This window comes from Rhipicephalus microplus, unplaced genomic scaffold (assembly GCF_043290135.1).
Source record: "Rhipicephalus microplus isolate Deutch F79 unplaced genomic scaffold, USDA_Rmic scaffold_28, whole genome shotgun sequence".
NCBI classification, from domain to species: domain Eukaryota; kingdom Metazoa; phylum Arthropoda; class Arachnida; order Ixodida; family Ixodidae; genus Rhipicephalus; species Rhipicephalus microplus.
In genome coordinates, this window is record NW_027464601.1 from 6,950,431 (window position 1) to 6,974,962 (window position 24,532).

The 24,532-nt window shown below is 43.8% G+C and overlaps 1 protein-coding gene across 1 annotated transcript in view; it reads right to left on the reverse strand.

Annotated features, from left to right (window-relative positions):
• Nucleotides 1-20,375, reverse strand: part of LOC142786684 (uncharacterized) — a 78,821-nt gene extending 58,446 nt beyond the window's left edge. Inside the window, exons 1-3 of the mRNA XM_075884303.1 lie at nucleotides 20,240-20,375; nucleotides 13,656-13,762; nucleotides 5,413-5,605 (exon numbers count right to left, since the gene is read on the reverse strand). Of these exons, the coding sequence (XP_075740418.1) occupies nucleotides 5,413-5,605; nucleotides 13,656-13,762; nucleotides 20,240-20,338 (399 nt within the window). The 5' untranslated portion in view covers nucleotides 20,339-20,375. The remainder of the gene's footprint in view (nucleotides 1-5,412; nucleotides 5,606-13,655; nucleotides 13,763-20,239) is intronic.
• Between the last annotated feature and the right edge of the window lie 4,157 nt (nucleotides 20,376-24,532).

The following is a 24,532-nucleotide window of genomic DNA, read 5'->3' on the forward strand; positions in this document are numbered from 1 at the left end:
TCATACTATCAATCAGGTAATAGAGAAATGCTCAGAGTATAACCAACCACTATACATAGCCTCCATAGATTACGAGAAGGCGTTTGATTCAGTAGAAATATCAGCCGTCATGCAAACACTGCGGAATCAGGGCGTAGATGAAGTATATATAAACATTCTGGAAGAAATCTACAGGGGATCAACTGCTACCATAGTGCTTCATAAAGAAAAAACAGAATACCAATCAAGAAGGGTGTAAGGCAGGGGGACACAATTTCCCCAATGCTATTTACCGCGTGCTTACAGGAGGTTTTCAGAAGCCTAGAATGGGAACAGTTAGGGATAAGAGTCAATGAATAATACCTTAGTAACCTGCGCTTCGCCGATGACATTGCATTGCTGAGTAACTCACGGACGAATTGCAACTCATGATTACGGAGTTAGACAAGGAGAGCAGAAAGGTGGGTCTTAAAATTAATCTGCAGAAAACGAAAGTAATCTACAACAACCTCGGCAAGGAGCAGCGCTTCGAGATAAGTAATAGTGCACTTCAAGTTGTAAAAGACTATGTCTACTTAGGGCAGGTAATAACCGCCGAGCCGAACCACGAGATTGGAGTAACTAGAAGAATAAGAATGAGGTGGAGCACATTCGGCAAGCACTCTCAAATTATGACAGGTAGATTGCCACTATCCCTCAAGAGGAAGGTATATAACAGCTGTATCTTGCCGGTACTTAGCTACGGAGCAGAAACCTGGAGACTTACAAAGAGGGTTCAGCTTAAATTGAGGACGACGCAGCGAGCAATGGAAAGAAAAATGGTAGGTGTAACTTTAAGAGACAAGAAGAGAGCAGAATGGATTAGGGAACAAACGGGAATTAAGTATATCATAGCTGAAATCAAGAAGAAGAAATGGACATGGGCAGGGCATGTAGCGCGTAGACAGGATAACCGCTGGTCATTAAGGGTAACTGACTGGATTCCCAGAGAAGGGAAGCGGGTTAGGGGGAGACAGAAGATTAGGTGGGCAGATGAGATTAAGAAGTTTGCGGGTATAAATTGGCAGCAGCAAGCACAGGACCGGGTTAACTGGCGGAACATGGGAGAAGCTTTTGTCCTGCAGTGGACATAGTCAGGCTGATGATGATGATGATGACCTTCACGTTGATCAGTCAGGAGGTTAATATATCGATAAAACATCTCTAGTTGTCAGTGATTCATTCCCCAAATTTTTCTTGATTATTACTTTTAGCGTATGCTTGCACTGATATGTTTTGCAAAGTAATCTCTGGCCGTGGCATATTTTATTACGTCCCATACGTAAAAACAGTGGAAAACACTGCAGAGATTCACTACCATAAACAAAATTCATTTTCGAAAAAAATCTGCGTACCTCTGTACGTATATAAAGCAAATTACTCCGCGAATATCGACTTTCAATAAAACAGTCACTGACCTCGACAAATCACCACATTATGGCAACTATTATCGTGTGCCCGAACAACAGCGGGCTAACAACAAATGTTCCGACTACCTATTAAGACGCGAGGTGGCACGTTGTGCCAGCTTCTGTAACTTTCAAATAACATCGATAAATGGTGAACATTGCTAGCAGATTAATTAACTCTGTCAATGTCATTCACAGTACTTCCACTTGCACCAGTCTCTTGTCACACGTTTTTTGGTTGTTGTAATTCCCTTGAATAGGCACAACAGAAAATTTCGATTGTTTGTAGCTCTAATGTTTCCGTATTTCGTGCTCACGCGAATATGTTGCGGTAAATACAGCCGATCCCTTGTGCAAAGAGATGGCACTTCGATTTCCTGCCAAATTAAAAAAAAATCCATGCATCTACACAATGTGAATCACGACGAGTGGGCGAAGCACTTGACACCGTTTTTACCATAAACGACCCGTTACATTACCCTATCATGCATGTAAACGTTACGTTGCTCGCTCGTGCCATTGAGCTGCCGCATGCCACGCTCTCCCCTCGGGAGTGAAAAGCTACCCCGGAGGCGAGGGTTCGTAAAACTGCGGCAAATCAGCAACGCCGACAAGGAGCGGCGCCTTCTTGTCCTTGGTCCAGAGAGCCAAGACGGCGGCTTTAACCAATGGGGTCCCGGAATAGAGACTCCACCTAGTCTGTAGGGGCCTCTACAGAGGTCCTACACCTCTCTTTTGTAAATAAATGTTTTTCACCACCACCACCTTCTTGTCGGCGTTGCTGATTTGCCGCTGCTTCGGGAACCCTCGCGTCTGGGGTAGCTTTTCTAATTCATTGATATGTAGGGTTTAACGTCCCAAAACTACCACATGATTATTAGGAACGCCGTAGTGGAGGGCTCCGGAAATTTCGACCACCTGAAGTTCTTTAACGTGCACCCAAATTTGAGCACACGGGCCGACAACATTTCCGCATCCATCGGAAATGCAGCCGCCGCAGCCGGGATTTGATCCCGCGACTTGCGGGTCAGCATCCAAGTACATTAGCCACTAGACCACCACGGCGAAGCTTTCATCTGATTCAGCATTTTCTTTCGAAGAGGAGAGTACGTTCACGTTCGTTTTCATCCATGACAGAAATGTGTGGTCTGGAACGCGCTTATCGTTCATCGTCATCGTGTGTTGTCTGCGTCGACATTGCCTTTCCCGAGCCATATATTTGTTTGTTTGTTTCCCTGGGATGATGGCTCATACCCACTCAGGAAGATTGGCCAAGAAAGTGTAGCCATCTCACTGCCCGGGCCATAGCGCATTCACCCTCGTTTTCATCTATCTTCATCGTCCTCTTTACCGTGAACATGGACAGTGCACAACGAACAGCCTAGACCCCTAGGTGCTTCACCTCGGAAACGGCAGGGTTCGAGTAGAAAATTGCGTGGCGTTCCCGGCTGAAAAGCATATATATATTTAAAGGGTGGTCCCAAAAGTTAGAGGAATTTTCATTTAATAAATATTTACGCAAGATCTGTTTACTATCTATTCAGAACTTTTCAAAGTACTGTTACCAAAGCCTCATCCAATTATTAAAGGTGCTCTTGAAGCCGTCAACTAGAACCTCCTCCAGACAGGTCATCAAAGGTGCTTTTAACGTCTCCAGCGTTACACACAAAGTTTTTTTAGGGTGGGGGATGGGGAGTTCTTCAATTGTTGGGAGCAAAAAAAAAAGGGTCTAGTGGGGTCAGACTGAGGTCGTACACTGTCTAGAGCTGTGCTGCCACACCCATTTTGGCCTACACTCAGAGACAACAAGCGTGGGGTCCCGTCCATTTCTTAACGCATCGACTCATCAGCACTTTTAACAACATTTCCGTGCACACTTTCCTCGTTAAAACACATTTCATCAAAACACGATATGACTGTTTTTGATATTCCACGCTCCTCCATGATCATCCTAACGCTCAATCACTGGTCCTTAACCAATACTTGACCCACTTATTGCTACGAGTGGCCCACTTAGGATTTGCGTGGTCGTCCCGAGCGGTCGCATTCATTGACAGACTCCAGACTTTCCCAGAATGCCGTGTTCGTCATAAGAGTATGGCATTGTTTTAGAACGACGTCGCTGTAGGTTTCCTGAAACGTTTCATGCGTCTCTAGCGTGTTTTTCTTCCAGTTTCACGCAAACCTTGATTGCATGACACTACTCCAAAAACTCCACCGTTTCTTTTTCTCGATGCGTGTACTGTAAACGACCCTGCACCCTAGCCTGAGGCGCCTCAACAAATTTCCGCAAGAAACTGAAACTGGACTAGTTTAGAAGGTTCTATATCCCGCTAACGTCTGTACCTGAAGCGCCGCCCCTCCGGTAGCGCTGCTGACTACCCAAACAAATCCCAATTTTAAGACAGACCTTGTATGCGGCCTGTCTAAGGCGTGCCGGATATACTAAGGCGTCCCGGCTAACAGGAGAGCGCATGTCACATACGAATGTAATAAAAGCATTAAAGTGTGTACAAACAAATACTTGACTGATGCGACCACAAAGAAGGTATAGCGCTGATTTACCAGACGAGTCTTCATATTGCGTTTTCCCGTAGACCTTTCAATGGTATCCCTGTACAAACTCGCTTCGAAAGTTCGTGCAGGAAGTTGATTATAGAGCATATGAATCGGCAAATCGTTTGCTTACAAAATGAAAAACATACTCAGAAAAAACACTTTTCACGAAGGTTGGCATGATCCAAGAAATTATTTAATTGTCATAAAGAACCTCCAGATTCAGTTTCTTTTCTTACTGAAAACAAAACGTGAAAAATTAGGAGACCCTAAACCTTCGTCTTTAAAAGTTGAACACGATAGTGACATCCTGTTCCTAGTGCACACTTCAAACACTTAGTGCATGAAAACTTTTCGAATTCACCATGCATCAACTGCGTGGCCTTAAGGAAATCGGCGCAGTAGCATGTGTGCCTTTTGTAGTGGAGTACCGGCTTTCAAGCATGGAGCCATTATATGATAATCGCATATTCTGACGCCCATTCGCAATGGACGCTTGTACCACGCATGATTACTGCAATAGTCCATGTTGCATTGTGAAGCTTGTATGCAGAACGCCTTAATTGTACAATTAGAAGCAAGAAAGCTACTTTCCATGCGTTTCCAAGCAGAGGAAGTGCTCTTCACTGTTTTGACAGAGGCGTGGCCGTGTGGAAGAATATCCCCTTGACGTGCAAACGACCCTGGTTTGATCTTCATTTGGACTCAAACAACTCTGGTTCGGTACCCGCTCTGCTGCAGAATTTTTTATCATTTAAACTTTATTTGCATCATTCTGGATTTTTCCGTCACGCCTGAGAGAATTTTTCGCTCACAACCACCACCTCTGGGATTTCTGCGAAACGAGCTTTTTAACTCTATCACGTTAATACTGAATAAAGTTGTTTTATTATGGCTACCAATACAACTACAAAGAAATCCTGACAAATATGTTCCGATTTTCCAGCGTGATATATCCTTCGCACTTACGCTACCTGTTGAAGCAATAGACGAATAAATTGTGCTCCCGCTCATTTCACTATCAAGCGCTGAATATTCTGTTAAACACGCAATGCTTTTAGAAAGTAAAAACAAAACGTTGAAGGTGCCTCTGAACGAAAATTTCGTTCTGGCAAGGACATCCAAATCAGTCCTTTTCTCTACAAACGTACAATTTTCGTGATATTGAAGACATGCGCTTCATGAATGTCTTACTGAAATTCTTCTTTTAGGCGTTATCAAATTTGTTCAGTACAATTTAGTAAAAATTTTCTCACTTTCAAAACTAAGGCGGGCAAAAAGTGACTTAAAGTGCAACCAAAGAAGAAACAACTAATGACGTTCGGAAACAGGTGGTACTATTCAAAGACTAACAATATTCGGCACAACAACGTTACAAAGGGCGCGAATTAAATTCAAATGAAGGCATCAATACTCAAAAGCTACTCACCACGAGAGTGTTGTGCGTAACTATCCGGAGACCAAATGAAAATATGTCTCCCGTTTTCACGTTGGATACGAGGACGTCCTCCCTCTTAACACCCTTACTGTTCTGTCTGCTCACAATGTTCGTGCCGTCTTCTTTGGTGATTTCGACTTTGCCGTAATAATTGTCGTTGTAGATTAGATGCATTGCTCCGATACTAGAAAAGAAAGTAATATTATTGGAAACTCGTAACGTTCTAACTCGAAAGGGACGCTGTAAAGCGTGGTTTATTGTGTCACCTTTCTTTTTTCAACTTATAGCTAGCATTTAACTAAACCAAAAGTTTTTTTTTTGCAAGTAAATAATCTCATAACCTCCGCCGGTCATTCCATTTGAAGGATCACATTAGATTATGAGGTAAAGCAGTCTCAGTTGTAAAGTGATATTTGTCTGTTTACTGGTTGGCTCTTCTCAAATTATGGAGAACGGCTTTTTGAAGAGTGTTCATGTGGAAAAGCGTAGTAGATCATGCGCTAACGTGAAGGTTCCTTAACAGGCACTGTATACACGAGAGACTTACTTGCCGTGACTAACTACAAGTAAAAACAGTGTAAGCTGAATAATTATACGCACTCTACTTTCATTAGGTTTTTACCAGTTCAAGATTTTTTCAGTTTTATACTCATTTAATCTGAAATTTGAATAATGTAGTTGTGTTCCTTGGTTCTTGCTTGTGTCCTCCCGGTATCGTTACTTGAGTAGTATTTATTAGGTATTAACAAAGCGTCAGCCATCGTTAAATTGGTACACCTTCGAGCACATCGACTTTTATCGACTTTTATACATACCCGAGGATTCCAGCGGTATCGCTAGCGGCTGCGTAAGTTGCAGAACTACCTCTAATGTTCACGTTGTGCACGTTATCACGTTTTAAGCCTTATTTTGATAGTTCTCAGTCATTCGGGCACACTTGCACAAGGCAGCAGTTACATTGTAATAATGCAATAACAAACAAAAAGAAAAAGGGGCACGTGTGGCATTGCTCCTCACCACGCCTTCTCCATTTCTTTCCATGCCAGCGCACATGCGCGCTTTTCAACCGGAGCCGTCTGTCCACTTTAGTTTTGGGAGTGGTCGTGACGCTACACTTGAGGGGTAGCGCTGCATGCGTCACACGTGCATCTGAGAGCTTTCCCCCGGAGATCCGATTGACGTGTTTTCCACGCAAATTCCAATAGCCCCGCTGGTGTGGTCTAGTGGCTATAAAGTACACGGCTGTTCACCAGCAGGTCGCGGGATCAAATCCCGGCTGTGGCGGCTGCACTTTCGATGGAGGCGAAAATGCTGTAGGCCCGTGTGCTCAGATTTGAATGCATTTTAGAGAACCACAGAAGATCTCCATTTCTGGAGTCCTCCACTACGGCGTTTCTCATAAATATACGGTGGTTTCGGTACGTTAAACTCCGCATATCAATCCTACTCCAATATCATACGTCTTTCAGATTTGTTTCTTCGGGCTCCCTCTTTGTGGCTAGAAGCAATGCCGCCACCGCTTCACAATGTAAAGTCCGCGCATGCAGTAGGGCTGCTGTAACGCAATCCCATTGGTGGCCCACATAGCGCCATGAATGGCGACATGCTATCTCAAAACAACGTATCTTTTACGGCGCCATTGTCACCGCCAACTTTGTGGCGAGGAATGCAAGACGCCGCCCCATGGATCACACTGAACAAAAATTACTGCATATTTTTCCTACTTGAGGCACTATATGATGGTATCTCTCCCCCATGACTGCAAAGCACACGCGAAGGCTAGGCGATGTGTGAGAGCAGAAAAGAGTTAGAGGACAGGGTGGTGAACGGTTGGAGCATGCACATATGGCTGGCATTGAAAAAATAAAATAGGTGTTGCCCCCCCCCCCCTCCAGAAGAAGCACCACGTCGATTGGAGCGGAATATCATTAAGGGAAAAGAAAAAAAAAAAGCACATGCAGAAATACAAGTCACTACAGTTAAACAAAAGTACAGTCGCATGGCTCACTAACCTGTATAAAATAGCTTAAGGAGCTTGAAATGAACGATTTAAGGTCATCCGAGGTGCCGCTGAGAGCTCGTAACGCCGCCAGTGATAACCTCGTAGTTAAGTTCGCCGAGACGTTGAAGTACGGTCCGAAGGTCGTGGTGCTGCATGACTATCTAATTTCATCACCATAAACGTTCTATACGATACAGGTGTCAAGGCGGGTTAACATCAATCGTGCCCCCGCCGCGGTGGTCTAGTGGCAAAGGTGTTCGGCTGCTGACCCGCAGGTCACGAGATCCTATTCCGTGACGATAGTTATAGCGCGAGAACAAAACGACGACACGAGAGACAATAAGGACACGAAAGACCTTCTTGTCTCTGTGTCGTCGTTTTGTTCTCGCGCAATAACTATCGTCATGCCATACCAACTAGCCCAAGCTGCCACACAATCCTATTCCGGCTGCAGCAGCTGCATTTCCGATGGAGGCGAAGATGCTGAAGGCCCGTGTGCCCAGATTTGGGTACACGTTATAGAACCCCAGCAGGTCAAAATTTCCGCAGCCGTCCCCTACTTCGTTTCTCGTATTCATATGGTGGTTATGGGATGTTAAACCCCACATATCAATAATTATTGATTGTACGCACAAGCCTCATCTACTAAAAGTAGTCTATGTAGCACTATCCAGCACTCGCAAGCACAAACACTCCATATCAGCTTAGTGTTTTATATGTTGCTAATACTTAAAGTTCTCTTGACATCGTTACGATACAGTTAACAGCTGATTACACAAAACATATGTGGCTGTTCAACATATGTCTGTGAGTGCAACATTTGTACGTATCTTTAGCGTCATTTAGTAACGATAGCTTTAGTTTCAATATAAAAAACTACAACGCAGCCCCCTTCCCTACGCATGCTTCGAATAACATAGATTACCAAGGTACGTGAGATCTGCAGAATGGTTTAACGCTTTGAAACGCTGTGAAGCATTTTAGAGTAATTCACTGCGAAAGAGAGGGAACTGCAATGCACTGCGAACTGTGGTACAATTTTTGCGGCTTATGCAGAAAGCCGTATTTTCTAGTCTTGAGTGTCACGAGCGTGTAAGCAATCCTAGATGGTCCTTAGAAATGTCAATAACTAATAATGCTAAAATCCATCAAATATACGCTCATTCCGCAGGCATCGCGAAAATAAATAGATATTTATAGCAAGATATCACAAGTAATAGGCAAATATGAGCACGAAAATTCTGGCCATTCGCCATCTTTGGAGGGTGCTCGTGGTGTGCATGTTTAAATTAAAGAAGCACTCACTTGCAGCTCCCGCAGTGTCAATTGTCAAGGTTACACTTCCACATTTGCGGCAGCTAGGAATCAAGGGCCGCAATTATTGAAATTATAGGGGGGGAGGGGGGTTTCTAACACAGCTGCCCCAAATACGGCGCCTGAGATATAAAGGGTTAACGATATTGATACGCAACAGCTGGCACAGCCTGTCTGGAAGAAAGAGAAAGACGACGTTGGTGGCTGGTTGTTGATGAACTGTCGCCATCTTGTTCGCCGAGCACAGTGCATCGTATTTAATTTATTAAATAAGTTACCCGTAACATTATTTTATTTTCTCGTATCACATACTTCAACATAAGTTCTTGTCGGACATGACGCCTCTACGGGGACTTTTTCAGAATTAGTTTCAAGCACATGCCACTACTGTGTGGTAGAACACCGACTTGTCTCGCTGAGAGCCCCGGTTTGAATGCCATCGATTTGTTGTCATTTCACGTGCAAGTGGTGACGGACACCGGCAGTTTCAGACAGCTACGCCACCGTATTCGGCTGCGTTGTTTTGATTCCTTAGCAGCTTTTGATAAAAAATTGCGAGATAAAACCACCAGTTTTGCTCGTCTCCTACGACGAATCGTGCACTCGTTCTATTTTAAGCTTACCATTCATCGTAATAAAGCGTATGATTGGTTGACCTTGTAGCCGTGGACGATAATAACACAAAAAATAAAGGTATGGTAAGAATAATGCTTTTCACTGCTGCATTTGACCTACTTGTTAAGTTGCACAAAAGAACTATGGACCAAATCTCCGAATGGCACCCTGATGGGATGCGAAACAGCAGCGGTGTGCATGGCGTTGACCCAGTTGAAACGGGTGTCAACACGGGTACTAGAATAATGATTACAAGCGAAACTAGGTGCAGTGTTTACTCAAGCAAACGTTAGTTTTAACCTCAAAGACGCGGGAAGTGGGACGCGTTGAAGACGCTTGCATTCGGCTTCCTTGGCTCTCGTCTCGTCTGTGTCACTCGTGCGGCCGTCTGTATTGTCTAACGCGATCAGTGTTCCTGACACGCACCTCGTCGGTTTCACTGGTCTTCCACTGCCGACGCTTGCATTCAGCTTCCTTGGCTCGCGCCTCGTTGGTGTTGACGTCGTCATTCTCCAATGCGATTGGCTTCGCTACCCTCGAAACACCGGCGACAGCCGGGAAAGGTACGCGCACATTAGCGGCAAGCATGCCGCGACGGCGTCCTGCCCGTCGGCGTGATCGTGCGGCAAGCAGCGGCGCGCTGTCGACGTTGTCGGCGCCGCAAAATTCTCGAAGCGCGTTGCACGTGCACCCCCTGGCTCGCGGCTTCTTCTCGCCGACAGATGGAGAGGGGTGGCGCGGATGAGATGATGTCCACGTAAGGAGTGGGCTTGAGCATTGGGAGCAGTGGAGAGGGTGAAGCGAGAGACAGCTGACACGCGACAGGCGAGGGACACAGACGTCACCGCACACTGCTAGGAAGGCGAGAGTATACTTGGCAGCGCTCCAACACCTGCGGCGAGGAGAGCGGTGCGGACGGAGAGACAGCGTTACACGGGCTAGTCAAAGTTCTCTAATAAATGCCACATATAATAAATGTCACATTGTCATAAAAATATAAAGGTGCCTTCATCAGACAAGAGTGATCACAGCTTCACATCACCTGACACAGAATTTCGAAACTCGAGATGCTTGCGTTGTTTGATAATACTGCATGCGTGGGCACTTTACCGATTATTAGTCACAAAGGCTGCTTTCCATATATTTCATTGCGTTCCAAAAATAAGCGTGAGTGCTCATCTCAGTTGCCAGCAGCTCGCGACATCACCGCTATAGAATTGGACAGGGGTCATGGCCATGAACCATGAGACGCGACTACTTGTCCGAGAACTCGATGAACATTAGGATTCAACCAGTTCTCTTTGAGAGCAACAATGTCTGTTTCAAATATACCGGTAAGGAATTGATGATCTTCACGTTTGATGATATAAGTGACAAGAAAAACATTTTGTTTGTGAGACTCCATATCACGTCTCCTCAAGTAGCCCAACCAGGCCACAATCTTCGCACTGGTGCGAAACCTTTCACGCAGCCATTGGCGAGGTAGTTTGTTATCTCTTTTGCAGTTGTATATGTATTATTCTTTGTTTACAAACACCTTCTTGTACCTACGTTGACAAGCCGGTGACTGCGGGAAATGTTTCGCTGTATCAGCAAGATTATTTCTAACCTCTTGTTTTGCCACTAAATATTTTTGCAGGCAGATATGTCTTTTCGACTTCAGGTCTGCACGCGAGAACTAGACGGAGTGTTTAGTTTTACACTAAAAGAATTGTACAGTCACAGGTTCGTATATTTATGTGGTCAAAATCTACCACTGCGATGGGCTCGTTCAATAAGGTCAAGGGTAAACTCGCAGTCTATAGGGCAGGAGAAAACACCACGAGCGTTTTTTTTTTTTTTCGTGCCTCGCCATGATTTATTAGCGCAGGTAATACCGTGAAAAATTCAAATGTTTTTGTTGATTTCAGTCGTCCCAAGCCGTCGACAAATTCTTGAATTATGTCTAGATGACCAGCTAATTGATATATTTTCAACAATATCAAGACTTTTTTCAAGGTTGTTAAAGGGAACAACTTTTGCTTCGAAGGCTTCAAGGCGTTCTAAACATTACCGGGTGTTACCTCGATGCACTGTTGAGACGATATTATACCTTTGATTCTTAAAACTACTCGTGTAGTTGAGCCCTGGTGCCGCACAGTGAGCGCCTGAAAACATGTGAAGGATATAGCGCTGTCAATATGATAACAAGTTCACTTGACGCAGCGAGCCAGTTCAATAAACAATTCTTACGCTGAAAGCATAAGTAACTACATGGGCGAGTACTGATGTTTGGTATATCATTAAAACCAGCTGAGCAGTGGTAAAAATATTTACAATAAAGAAGTATTGGAAATTTTGTCCGTGAAATGAATGGTTATAAAGTTTCATCATTCTCATGGTGTTTGGTAACTAGTTGACGAAAAGGGTAATTAGTGCGAATCAGTCATTTTATTGAAGGCCACCTTTTCGAATAGATGCGTAACTGCACTAGTTATCACTGTGAGTGATTGCCGTAGCCGAAAACTAAATGGGGAAACAAAGCAGTTCAGTCAGCGATACCTCGCGCTCCTAATCATGCGTATCCATTAGCACAATACAATGCATGTTCTTTTTGTTTGTGTTAGAACACCATTTCGTGTAGCTACTTTCTCCAGATTAGGCGACAAACAAGGACGCTCCTCTTACTCTAATGAAACGCACTTGTCGGGGCGTTCCACATATAGGCATGCATCAATAGTATTGGCATATGTTTATTTCATTCTGTGCCTACAAAAATGAAAACGCATGCACAAAACTATTGAGAAGTGCTCACACGTAGTGTTGCAGAGAATCAAACGCGTCTGCAGGACGCTTGACGTATATTTCATTTATCTAACAACTACATGATATTTCGGAGATCCTTAGCTGATCGTATCTCCAGTATCAGGTGGAGCGCAGATGGCCGCAGAACCTAATACCATCAGTAAAAGACTGCGGCTGAGCATACATTGTCTACAAGTAGGCACAATGTATCCGAGATTAGCAGTTCAAAACCAATGATCAACCACAACAGGCTGAACAACGGCAAAAATCGCTCAGTCTTTGTCGGTAAAGTACAACAGCTTTGTCGCCGAAATTGGGTCTATAAATTACATCGGCTCTGCCTATATCATCTGAAAAGTGGCCAACTTGGTCCTAGGTAAATGACTCTGCCGATATTGGCTGATTGGTTGCAACCTTGGGCCATGAATGCGCCTCGCACAGCTGGCGTAAAAACAATAATACACCGGTGTATTGCCAGGGGTGTTATTTGAGCCTTTAATACATCTTTCCTTTTTAACCAACGACCGCAAATGCAGTCGACTGCCTTTACCGATGATCCAAATTTCTTGCATAATATGTTTTTACGTAAGACTAAGGAACGTAACACACTATTTGAACAATATTGTTTCCTTTACAGTGCGTGGTACCTGCACCAAAACCAGTGGATATAGAAGAATATAATTAGCATTTAACATTCTTTTGTTGTGTACATTTTGCTGTTGGTTACACTTTACGTTTTAACGTAACTACGTTTCATTTTGCTTTACCTTTTCTTCTTGAATGTGCAAGATTCCAAACTTTTATTAAAATTCTCTTATTGCAAAGCTTTATTTTTACTTGCAAAATGGCTATAGGCATTTCAACTTTGCATAATGCACATAATGTCCTCCATATTCTAATTTTCGCCAGTTTGTATGTCTTGCTACGTTGCTTCTTTTGTTTATTTTTCTCCTCTACACTTCAATGCTCGCTAACGCATAATAAAATAGAAAATTATTATTTATTCAGATGAAAAGTGGCGCGATTGTACGTGACCGCTTGTGTGACTGCATAGGTGTGACCTTATTTGTCGCTCTGTTGTTCTTCGGTAAATCATTACGAATCATAAACATATTGCGGCGTATTGCACCGTTACTTCCCTGTACTTTAAAACCTTTTCTGTAAAGAGTGACCACGTGTTCTTAATATATTCTGTAATCGGGGTTGTAGTGAAAGTACAATTTTAGAATATGACTCTGTCTGTCTGTGTTGCAACGCCAGGAATTTCTTTCTAGTGCCCTAGTCTCAATATGCTACTCGCTACTACTCATTGGCTCTGAGATAGGAGAGACTGAGAGGCCCCATGCAAGAAGGCCTATATCGAAAAAAAAGTGACAATAAACGTTTCAGCCTTAAACAATCTCGCGTGTTTTCTTCGTCAAAGACAACATGCATGAATATATATCGGATTTTTGCTACGGATCGGATCTTTGCGACGGTTCACTTGCGTCCAATATTTGTTCGAACTCATTGTACTCACAAATCCATGTCAGCCCTTAACATGAACACGCGGCAAGTCCAATAATTCGCTATCAGCCCGATATCTCGGAGTATAGGTTCGTAGTAGGTACCTCGAACGTACCCATTCTGAAAACGAGAGGGAGTTTCGAAGTGAGAAATAACACTCGTTTTTGAGCCATTATAAATTTAGTTGCGCACTCATTTTCTAATGTGTAAGGCAGTTTCAAAAGTTAAATTCGCTTCATGAACGAGTACTCGCTTGTTGAAACACATATCACTTATAATGCCTGCGATAGTATTATATGTCTTATGAGAGCGTATATGTGGGCGATGGCTAATACAATCAATCAATCAATCTTGTTTATCGGCATCAGAAATGTAATACATTGCAAGTGAATATACAGAAGAAAGTCCCAAGGTAACAAACTGCAGGCAGGGCCTCCTATGTTAATACGAAGGAAAAACTAAAGTACTAACAACGAATGAACAACTTTTTTTGTGTTACCAGTAAAAGGACACTTCGGGGTGTTCAGATTGAAATTTTAACACTTCTTTACAAAAAATTTGCAAGATAATAAAAATTAACAAAAAAAGCAGTCATAGAATTAATAAACTTTTTTTTTCAATTTTGTCCTATAAACGGGAATGTGAAATATATATTTTATTTATTTATTTATTTATTTATTTATTTATTTATTTATTTATTTATTTACAGGTACCTTACAGGCCCTTGGTTAGGGCATCGAGTAAGGGGGGCTAACAAAGACATGTACAACAAGTAAAAGGGCAAAAGGTGCCAAAACGTAAGCTCGAGACATGAGTAACAAATAAACAAGAAATAAGTAAGTATAAATTGACATCATACATCGTTACCAAAAAACTAGAAAGATGCAGTTCATGGCACGCAGCAGTTAGGAAGTGTACAATACGTGGAAGGTAAATTGGCACAGATTGTGGTATAATACACTAAGACAATCATGAAAGCGCTTGCAGGAAGTGTGAACAGTTCGTCCTAAGCAAACAAAAATAAAGCACAAAAATAAGGCGGCAATAAGCGCATTAGAAAAAAGTTACGGCATATTCACGGGGTGAATGATGATGAATGGGCGAAGCTCCGGAGGGATTCATCGGTAAACTGTGAATCTTCCGTGTAATTCGCCCAGTCGATCATCATGTAAAGACGTGAGAAACGCTGTGTCTGTATATACACAAATCAACTTTTATTTGTTCTTAGACGATGGATGGCTTGCGATGTCCCTTGCCTCGCACGCTCGCACATCGGGATTCTGTCTGCGAGCGCGCGCTGCTGCCGCCTTGCGCTCTCTCCGCTGTGCAGCCTTATCCATCCGGCGACTCCGAGCGCGCGCCAGCAGCGAACGGATTTTATTACAACGCTCCCCCTAGCGTACGTCGCCGCACTAAATCGAACGATTGCCTTCAACCAATGACACGCGCCATATGTGACATCATTCCTATTTTATAAGACCTCGCGTCTTTCATCAACTACAAGTACCGCTTTCTAGTTCATAACATCTTGAATCTTTTCATCATCAGCTACAAGTACCACCATCTAGTAAACACTGCAAGAACTAAACTAGAGGTGGCTACATACAGGGGATGGTACCGCCATCTAGTGAACACTGCAAGAACTAAACTAGAGGTGGCTACATACAGGCTACAGGGGACGCACAGCCCACGCCCTAAGGAACTTCGCCCCTAAAAACTTTTTGCACAGCATTATGAATGTCATATACATACAACAACGAAGCTGTGAACATGAAATTATCAACCAAAATGTAAGACCAATTTGTTGCGGAAGGAAACAGGGTTAGTGTCAGATACCAAGTTATCGGGAAGATCATTCCACAACGTGATGGCACGAGGCAAAGCGGATGCGTTAAAAGAGTTCGTTTTGCCGTACATGCGCGAGAAACTAAGCTGGTTGTGTAGTCTAGTTGATAAATAGGAAGGTCGTTCAATTGGAAGTCTGGTCATTTTAGTGCTATTGACGTATTTATGAAAGAGGCATAAAAGAGAAATGTTGCAGCGAGTGGATAATAATTGAAGTGAATAATCCATTTTAAGTTGTGTTACGCTGCAGCAGAAATTATAATTACGAGAAATGCATCGGACTGCCCTATTTTGAACTGCCTCGATCATGTTGGTTAAGTAATTTTGGTGGGGGGACCAGATTGGTGAGGCAAATTCAAGTTGAGGTCGAACAAAAGTTTCGTAAGCTAGTTTTCGGACGTTAGCGGGGGAGGAATGTAAGTTACGGCGTAGGTATCCCAGTGATCTCGAAGCATTTGCGCAGATGTTAGTGATGTGAGAGGACCATGAAAGATTTTGTGTGAAGTGTAGGCCCAAATATTTGTATGTGGAAACATGCGAGAGCGGGTCATTATTTATACGGTATGAAAAAATGGAGGGGTCATGCTTACGGCTAAATGAGATGGTTTTGCATTTTGATGCGTTTAGAACCATTTGCCACGTCTCACACCATTTCATAATTACATCAAGGTTTTCTGTAGTGCGTAATGATTGTTAACATTTTTGATAGGGTGGTAGATTATGCAGTCATCGGCAAATATTCGTATGAATGATGTGACGCCATCAGGCAAGTCGTTTATAAATATAAGAAATAGCAGCGGGGCGAGCACGCTGCCCTGTGGCACCCCGGAAGTTACATCGCATATTGACGACGAATCGTTATTGATGACAGTGAACTGTTTCCAGAAAGAAAGAAAATTTCGAAGCCATGATAAGGTTAGTGAGTGTAATTGAAGAGCAGATAGCTTTGAGATTAGGCGGCAGTGGGGCACACGGTCAAACGCTTTCGAAAAGTCAAGAAAAATGCAGTCTATTTGGAGGTTATTATTCATGTTCGAGTGAAGGTCAGTCGTGAGTTCTAGCAGTTGTGTCTCGCATGACCAACCTTTCCTACACCCATGTTGGTTGCGGAAAAAGAACTGGTTAGACTCAAGATGGTTGTAAATGTGCAAAGCGATAATGTGTTCTAATAGCTTGCAGCAAATGGATGTAAGTGAGATTGGACGGTAATTTTGGGGTAGATGTTGGTCTCCAGACTTGAACAATGGGGTAACTTTTGCAACTTTCCAGTCGTCAGGTATCTGCCCAGACTCTAAAGATTGTTGAAAAATATCGCACGGAATGTTACTGGTAATGGAAATTGTGTTTTTTAGTACTTTTGAGTTAATATTATCAGCCCCAGCGGAGCTAGACAGCTTCAGCTTAGTTATCAGACATTCTATACCTTTAGCTGTAATTTCGATAGGTTTCATGTACTGGTAATCATATCATATCATATCAATTTAATATCGTGCGCTAGAGAATTTCAATATAAAATTGATGGAAACACAATGCTTGGTTTTTTTATAATAATTGTGAATTTTAGACAATAACAAAGTATTGGCGACCAAAAATTTAGTTTGTTTTTTTTTGTTTTTTTTTTATAATTCAGCGAGACAGAAGGAAATATGTCAACACTGCAGGTGCGGTAGAAAGCCTTGAAAAACAAAACACACACAATATCAACGTACATTTGGGAGACGGATAATAGGTGAAGCTGTCAAAAAATACGGTGTGATAGCATCTGACGTGAAGCGAAAGTTATCAGTCACTTGCCTATTTTTGCAATACCTTTAACGGCCAAATGTGCACTGAATATGAATTACCCCTTGATTTAATGCAATAGCTTAGATGACTGTGTATGAACGCATAATACAATGCCTTCAGAGTGTCTATGGTAAAACACATTGGTGATTTGACCAATTGCCTCGTATCGTATGAAATCTTTTTACAAACACAACTGATATGTTGGTGAAATTTCAGATGAGCGTCCGTTATAAGCCCCAAAAATAACGCATGATAACCTATAGGAATAACTAATGAGTTAACGACAGGGTAAGAAATGAATGCTAGCTTTTCGTTTGGTGAATTAAAAAGCATAAAACAGGTTTAGCACAGATTATTCAATATTTTATTATAGTTCACGAGGCAAAAAGTGAATTAGGGTAAGCTTAAAGTATGGACACGAGAGTCGCAGAATCTAAGTGATGAGAAAAAACAGTCGTGTCATAAGCGTGTACTAAACCAGAAGAATAATTAATGCAATGCAGTGATTCATCTACGTATAAGAAAATAACAACGAAACCGAAATTGAACCTTACGGAACACATGTGGTAATGGTGCCGAGACTGTATGTAAAGTTACTGACCGAGAGTACCTGAAACCTATTAGAAAGAAAGCCCGGTGATAGCGTTAATGTGGTACGTACATGTGTGCTTATGTGAAAACAAAAATGTATATGTGTGCTTATGAAAAACCAGTTCGCCAAAGCAAAGATTTTTAGAGGGCTGTATTGCCGCTCAAATACGTGAGATTGTTTGCCCTCCTATGGTTGCCATAGTGACGCTTAATTTGCAGGCAGGGTCAGCTGGGAAAGGCACTCCTGAGTTCTGGGGCGATTGCTTACTAGAGGATCTGGAACACTTCGTCAACTCGGTTGCGAAATGTTGTGCATTTGGAGTCGATGCCCATAATAACATGTGAGAAAAAGGTGCACACGGCGAACGATGTACACGGCGAACGATGTACAGTTACGTCAAGGCATATGTACACTGGCAGCCTAACTTCCATAAATACCCACGTGTCAAGAATTTGGGGACTCGTTGCCCCCGTCGCCTCAACAAATGGTGGCGACAACGGGCAAAAAAAAATAAAAGAACATATGACGCCGAAAGCGCAAGCGACGCTGCGTGATGATTCTATATGGCCCGAAATAGTTTTATGAACGTGCCGCTTTTTTACTTGCTTTTATCATTTGCCAAATTTTTCCTTCGTATTTACGGCACCCTAATTGTCTCGTGCGAGAGGAGAGGAGAATGAACATTAATGTGACATACATACCTACTTTATTAGCCAAATGCTGTACTTATACAAGGCACCGAAAAGTTCTTTGCAGATAAAAACATAGACACCGGCTCACGGGCACAATGGCACAGCAGTTCAAAAACAAAGTTCACATAATGCGTTACATACGTGTAGCAGTTACATCTCTTGTATACCCGTAGAATAACGAACAGTGGCATAATGGGTGTTTCCCTACTTCCTGAAAGTTGAGGGGTTTATGTCATACCTGGTACCTTGCATGTGTATTTGTATTAGTTGCCCAAAGATTGTGTACAACTGGCTTTGGCAAAGATGTTGTTGGAGCTTTCGCTGTGAATTAGCAGCATGTTCTCCACAGACCTGGCAATTTTTTTCTTATTTTGTGCCATAGCGGTTTCTGACATTAGTAGTGGCAGCGGAAAACTACGGCATGCACTCTTTTGGTGATCTCATAACAAGTTTCGCGGTAAAAGAAGATCGCTTTCTTATTTCACTTGCATTTGGCCAGTGCCTTAGACTGACACACAAGGGGCCCAGTGGGTTGCTTTTTAAATGTGTGCGAGCGCTCCTATATCATCCGTTGGGGCTAAGCGCCGGCATTTGTGTTGGGACTGCAATTATCTGGACATCACTCTGGTTTTAGATGTCGCTCTCCTTCTTGAGCCAAATCTATAAGATCAACCAGCGCACTTTACCTCCTACACGGTGGTAAATGTCCTTGAGCGCTGAACACAAGTGGGGCTGAAGCAGAGATGAAAACAGTTGGTCATCTCTGTCGCAAGAGTGGCGCATGCGACGACATCACCGAGCATTCGAGTCCTTTCGTCGCTGGTGAGTCAAGCCAACAAGAAGGGCAGGGTTAAGCATTAGCGAAGCGCCTCACGAAGGAATATGCCATGGCGACGGGGAAGGCGACGCGACTACTTTGCTCGAACAGAGGACTTAGGTAACAAGGGGGACGGTCGTGAGCACTGCCTTGCACGCCCTCTCTGTAGACATAAGAACGCAACTCGAACCCGTAGTGTGCTCTCAACTCTTTGTGTTCAGATGACAGACAATGAGAAAACCACTTCACTTCCTGAAGCAGCTGTGTCCTCTCTTTCTAGTGTTTTGTACAGTTACGCGAGCCAGATCTGAAGAAGTTATGAAATAGCCTTACCAGATACAACATTCCGATGTGTTGTTATATCAGCTATCGCTTCTCCATTTCGGCAAAGCTGTTATTTCATTACGTTGCTTCTTACTAAAAATACGTCGCAGAGGCGAGAATCTTGCCTAAAATATATATCGTTCACTTAATGCCACTCGATACGAGCTCATATATTGGAAAAAATTATTTATTGTCGTCCTCTTCTTAAGATGTAACCCTTTATAATAGAACACTTCATGATGGTAACTTATGATTTCTCTGCTTTCTAAAGAAGAATTACTTTTTCGCGGGGCTCCGCAAGCACCACTGGACGCTAATGTCCCAGGCAACAAACACATTATGTAATTCCAATCACATAATCATTGAAAACATGGAAAGGTGGGCGACAATAGTTTTAATGACACAATGGCGGCCACATCTGTGACGCAACCATTGTAAAAATCCGCTTTTTGTCGCATCATAAAATACGCTATGGCATAACTCTTTCAATGGCATCAAAACACAGTCATTTATTTTACTGCGCAACATCTTCTGAGACTCACCGTGTATATCTGATGAAAACCTATCTTCTCGCGGACTTTGATGAACTTTGCCAAAACACGAGAAGGCCACGGAGCGTCTGGGTTGTACGTAATTGACATCTTTTTCTAACAAAGCTTCGCCCTTGAGCTTTGTTACCTGCGTTATAAAAGCACATTCAATGCAACGACTTCTGAGTTGGCTCATGAAGACGAATGTAAGTTAGGGTTTTTACTTGCATTGGTAACTATAACAGATAACAATGTCATTACCTGCCGTTATACCGACCGCAATCGAAATATGCACAGACATAAAAAGTATGGCACTCGCGTGATTTTTCGTCTGCGTGCGAACACCGTTAGGATTAGTGATGCAGATATATATGCTCTGATGGATTTGCCATCTGCTCAATAAGTAGAGAAATGCCTGTTCTGCTTCCCCTATTTGTACAGCGCTGGAGTAGAATTGAGAAACACGCGAAAGAAAAATTCGGAAGGCCTTTTCCTATTCAGGATAAACAAGGATTGGAGGGCAGGCAAAGCTTGCCTTGTATGCGCGTTGCCTACTTTTTTCTGTCCTTTCGTTCACATTCTACAGTGCTGCTTCCTAACTTTCTAAAATCAAAGCATTTCTTAGCAAAATAAAGGCACCCTAAGCATTTCAAAAAATCAATCAATCTATCTATCTATCTATTTATCAATCTATCTATCTATCTATTTATCTATCTATTTATCCACCTATATCATCAGAGTTCCCGTGGTTGTCGTCCTAATGTACGCTAAATATGCAAGAAGGTCTACAACTGATGTCAGCTAACGAGTCGCATTTTGCAAAAACTTAGTCCCGTAAGGACCAGCACAAAAACGATGGTAAGAGGGCAGGGATACGGCTGAACCGGCTGTACAAACGGTCAGGTAACGCTACCACTTAAAGGCTTTCTCGAATAAAAAGACAAAATGAAATAGAGGCTTCGACGGACGCCCGTCAGGTCGGAAAAAATCATTGAATAAAAAAGCAAAAACGCCGACCACGATAAAATAGAACCCATAATGACGTTTCGGCACACAGAACAGGAGCCTTCTTCACAACGAAATAAAAGGTGGAAGCTTAGTGTTTGAATAGTCTGCAGCACGTTGCCTAAGTACCTAGAGTATGCAGGGGGGGGGGGGGGGGGGGCAGATTACCATCTGTGTGGTTGAGCGTGCTTTTCTTGTCTTTATTGTTGGCGATTCTAGATAAAATGTAGAAGTCAGGTCCTTCACGGTAGCGACGACGCGTGCCTCTCCCCTGTTTATCTCATGATTTGAAGCTTGCGCACGCTCAGTGAGGGCGTTTGATGACACTCTCGTTTATTAGATCATTGCTGTGCTCTTCCAGCCATTGCTCGAAGTTATACCAGACACACTGGTGTACTATACACGCATTCCCAGTTCGTGCACGGAACATCGCACACAACAGCAGGGAAGCACTTTTTTCGTAATTTGTCTTTAGCACTGTCGAGAGAGTTCCTCAGCTTGTGCACGGGTACATGATTCACGTGTACGTCGTACTAGAGTAGAACATTTTAGTTTTTTCAGGGACTTTACGCTGTCCATCAGTCAGCAATGTTAAGAAACGAAAGTTTTGTTTTCGTGTATTAGAACGCAGAGCAACTAATAGGTGGCGGCACCCTGTAGTTTTAGCGAAGCGTGGGAAGCACTCGATTCTTCGTTTATAGCGTCAAATCACCAGTGCAGCCTAAAAACACTGTGGTCTTTAGCATTACGTACCTATGCATTGTCTGAAAAAAGGAACACACTACCCAATACATACGTATTGATTCAGCGCCTCAAGTATGCGTACTATTTTTTTTTAAATTCGAAGCATTTCTTAGCGAAATTCAGTGAGTTTGAGCGTATCTATCTATCTATCTATTTATCTATCTATCTATCTATCCATCCAGCCACATACCACTGTTAGCTCTCCTGGCCGTTTAGATAATAGTATGCATACCAAACTTGATATGGCGTAACATGACTGTAAAGAACATATTTGACTACTCATAACATGAAAATCATGCCATGTACGTCAGGAATGTGATGACTTACATTTCATGGTCTTGCAGCCCTTGCGGTGGTTTCTTTCACATGGCATGTTCTAAAACTGGTATGGTATGACATAATTGCATGGCGAACACAAGCGACAGACCCTAACATTCAAATCATGACATGCGTGTCAAGCAAGAACCTGGCTACATGCCACGTTCATGATGCGCTCACGGCCGTTCCGCTAGCGTCACATATACGAAATTTGGTATTACGGTACGTTAATGGATGGCGAAGGTATGTGACTGGTTCAAAGATGATAATCATCAGATGCGTGTCATGTAAAAACGGGACTACATGCCATGCTCATGATGCACTGGTGGCCGTTTCGCTAGCTTTACTTATACCGAATTTGGTATTACGGGACGTGAATGGATGAGGAAGGTATGTGACTGGTGCAAACATGACAAACATGAGATGCGTGTCATGTAACAAACATTACTACATGCTACGCGCACGATGCACTCGCAGTCATTTCGCTAGCTTCACATATGCCAAATTTAGTATTACGTGACGTCAAAGGATGACGAATGTATGTGATGGGTGAAAACATATTAATCATGAGATGCGTGTCATATAATAAATGACTACAAGCAACAGTCAAGACGCCAGTACATTTCAACGTGACGTGGTGCGCGTGCTCGCCGACGTTCATTTCGTTGCGTCACGCCGGCGTTGCCATGCCAGGCGCCAGACCTGCCATATACTCGCACGTGCGCACCGTGCTTCGCTTTGACGCGCGCGCGTTTCAGCGCTTCCGGCGTCCCTTTGTCACGAAAAGAGGGAGACGCAGTGTTGTCTGGGTAAGGCATCGTCGCGAAATGCAGCATGTCGCATTTCGCACCGGTTGCCGTCGGGCCGCGCCAACGGACGCTCAACGCACCGGTCTCGCTTGGCGTCAGACTATAGAGTGCTCGCGTATTGCTACCGTAGCATCACTGGGCCAGCGTGCGCGTGCGTCAACGTTGCATTAAAGGACCCTTCATGATGCACTCGAGGCCGTTCCGCTAGCTCCACATATACCAAATTCGGTAAGCTGTGCGGCAAATGACCTTGGCCGCACAGCTTATGCTTGGGCTCCCATGCATGGTCCTCGGGTGGAGCTGTCATTCCGCATCCCCGGCATCGAACATGGTCGCTGATACACACGTCCGATCTGTGTCCTAGCTGGCCACATCGGTAGCACACCTCGTATCGTTTCTTATAAAGCACGCACTTCAGCGGTACGCCGTAACAGTACATCAACCTGGGCACTGTCTCATTTTTGAAGATGATGACCGCTGAACTTGAGTTCCCCAGCTCCCTAACACCAAGTATCGGCGGATTCCTCGAGTTGCCGAAAGCCTCTGTCAGTTCCTCTACTGACAATCTCGGGTCAATGCCGCTCACCACACCCCGCCCGCTATCCTCGTGCGGCGCGAGGTACGCCGTGACGTCATAGTTCTTGCCTTCAATCTTGAGAGACGTAATCCTGGTCACCTTCCAGACAGTGTCTATGTCTGGAGTGCTGAAAATCAGGGTGCCTTGCTTGTCGTTAACAATGAACACTTCCTTTTCTTGTCCCTTAATCCACTGAATTTGCGCCGCCATGCGCACCGCCTCACTGAGCCTGGTGTTCGGAATTTTTGTGAGCGCCAGCCCGCACTTCAGACGAATGATTATCTTGTACTCGTTCGCCGGCAACCGCGGTAGGTACGACGCAATCGAGCACTCCGCGATCTTGTGCCCCAGCTTTTTGTATGCGGCGTTCGCAGCCGCCGTCTTCTTCCTGTCTTCGCCGAGCTCGGCTCCACTTTCTGCCCGGGCGTTGCCATCTTGGCGTCCCTGTCTGTCACCTCTAGCGATGTCACGCAGCTCTTTAACATGTTTTCCAAACTTCGTGATCCAGTCAGCGGTTCTAAATTCTTCAGGGGTAATTTCAGTACCCTCCACGGTCACCTCCATTGCCGTCGCGTCTCCACAACGGGGCTCTGAAGCGAACGCCGGGGGCGTCGGCCACCGCCGAGCCGCCGCGTTTGTTCACCGCTAGCATTAAGCTTTGCTGGGCGGAGACGCAGTCGACACTAAAATAGCCATAACATGTCTCAAAACGTACGCACAGTCCTGAAGTCGTGGTCTAGACGATCCCTAGAACTTCAGGCAGGCGATTATAGGAGTTGTTTGCTGTAACTGCACAATTTCCACCAGACCAAACAACTTTCCGCGGAGCTGATGAGAGGCACATCCGAACTC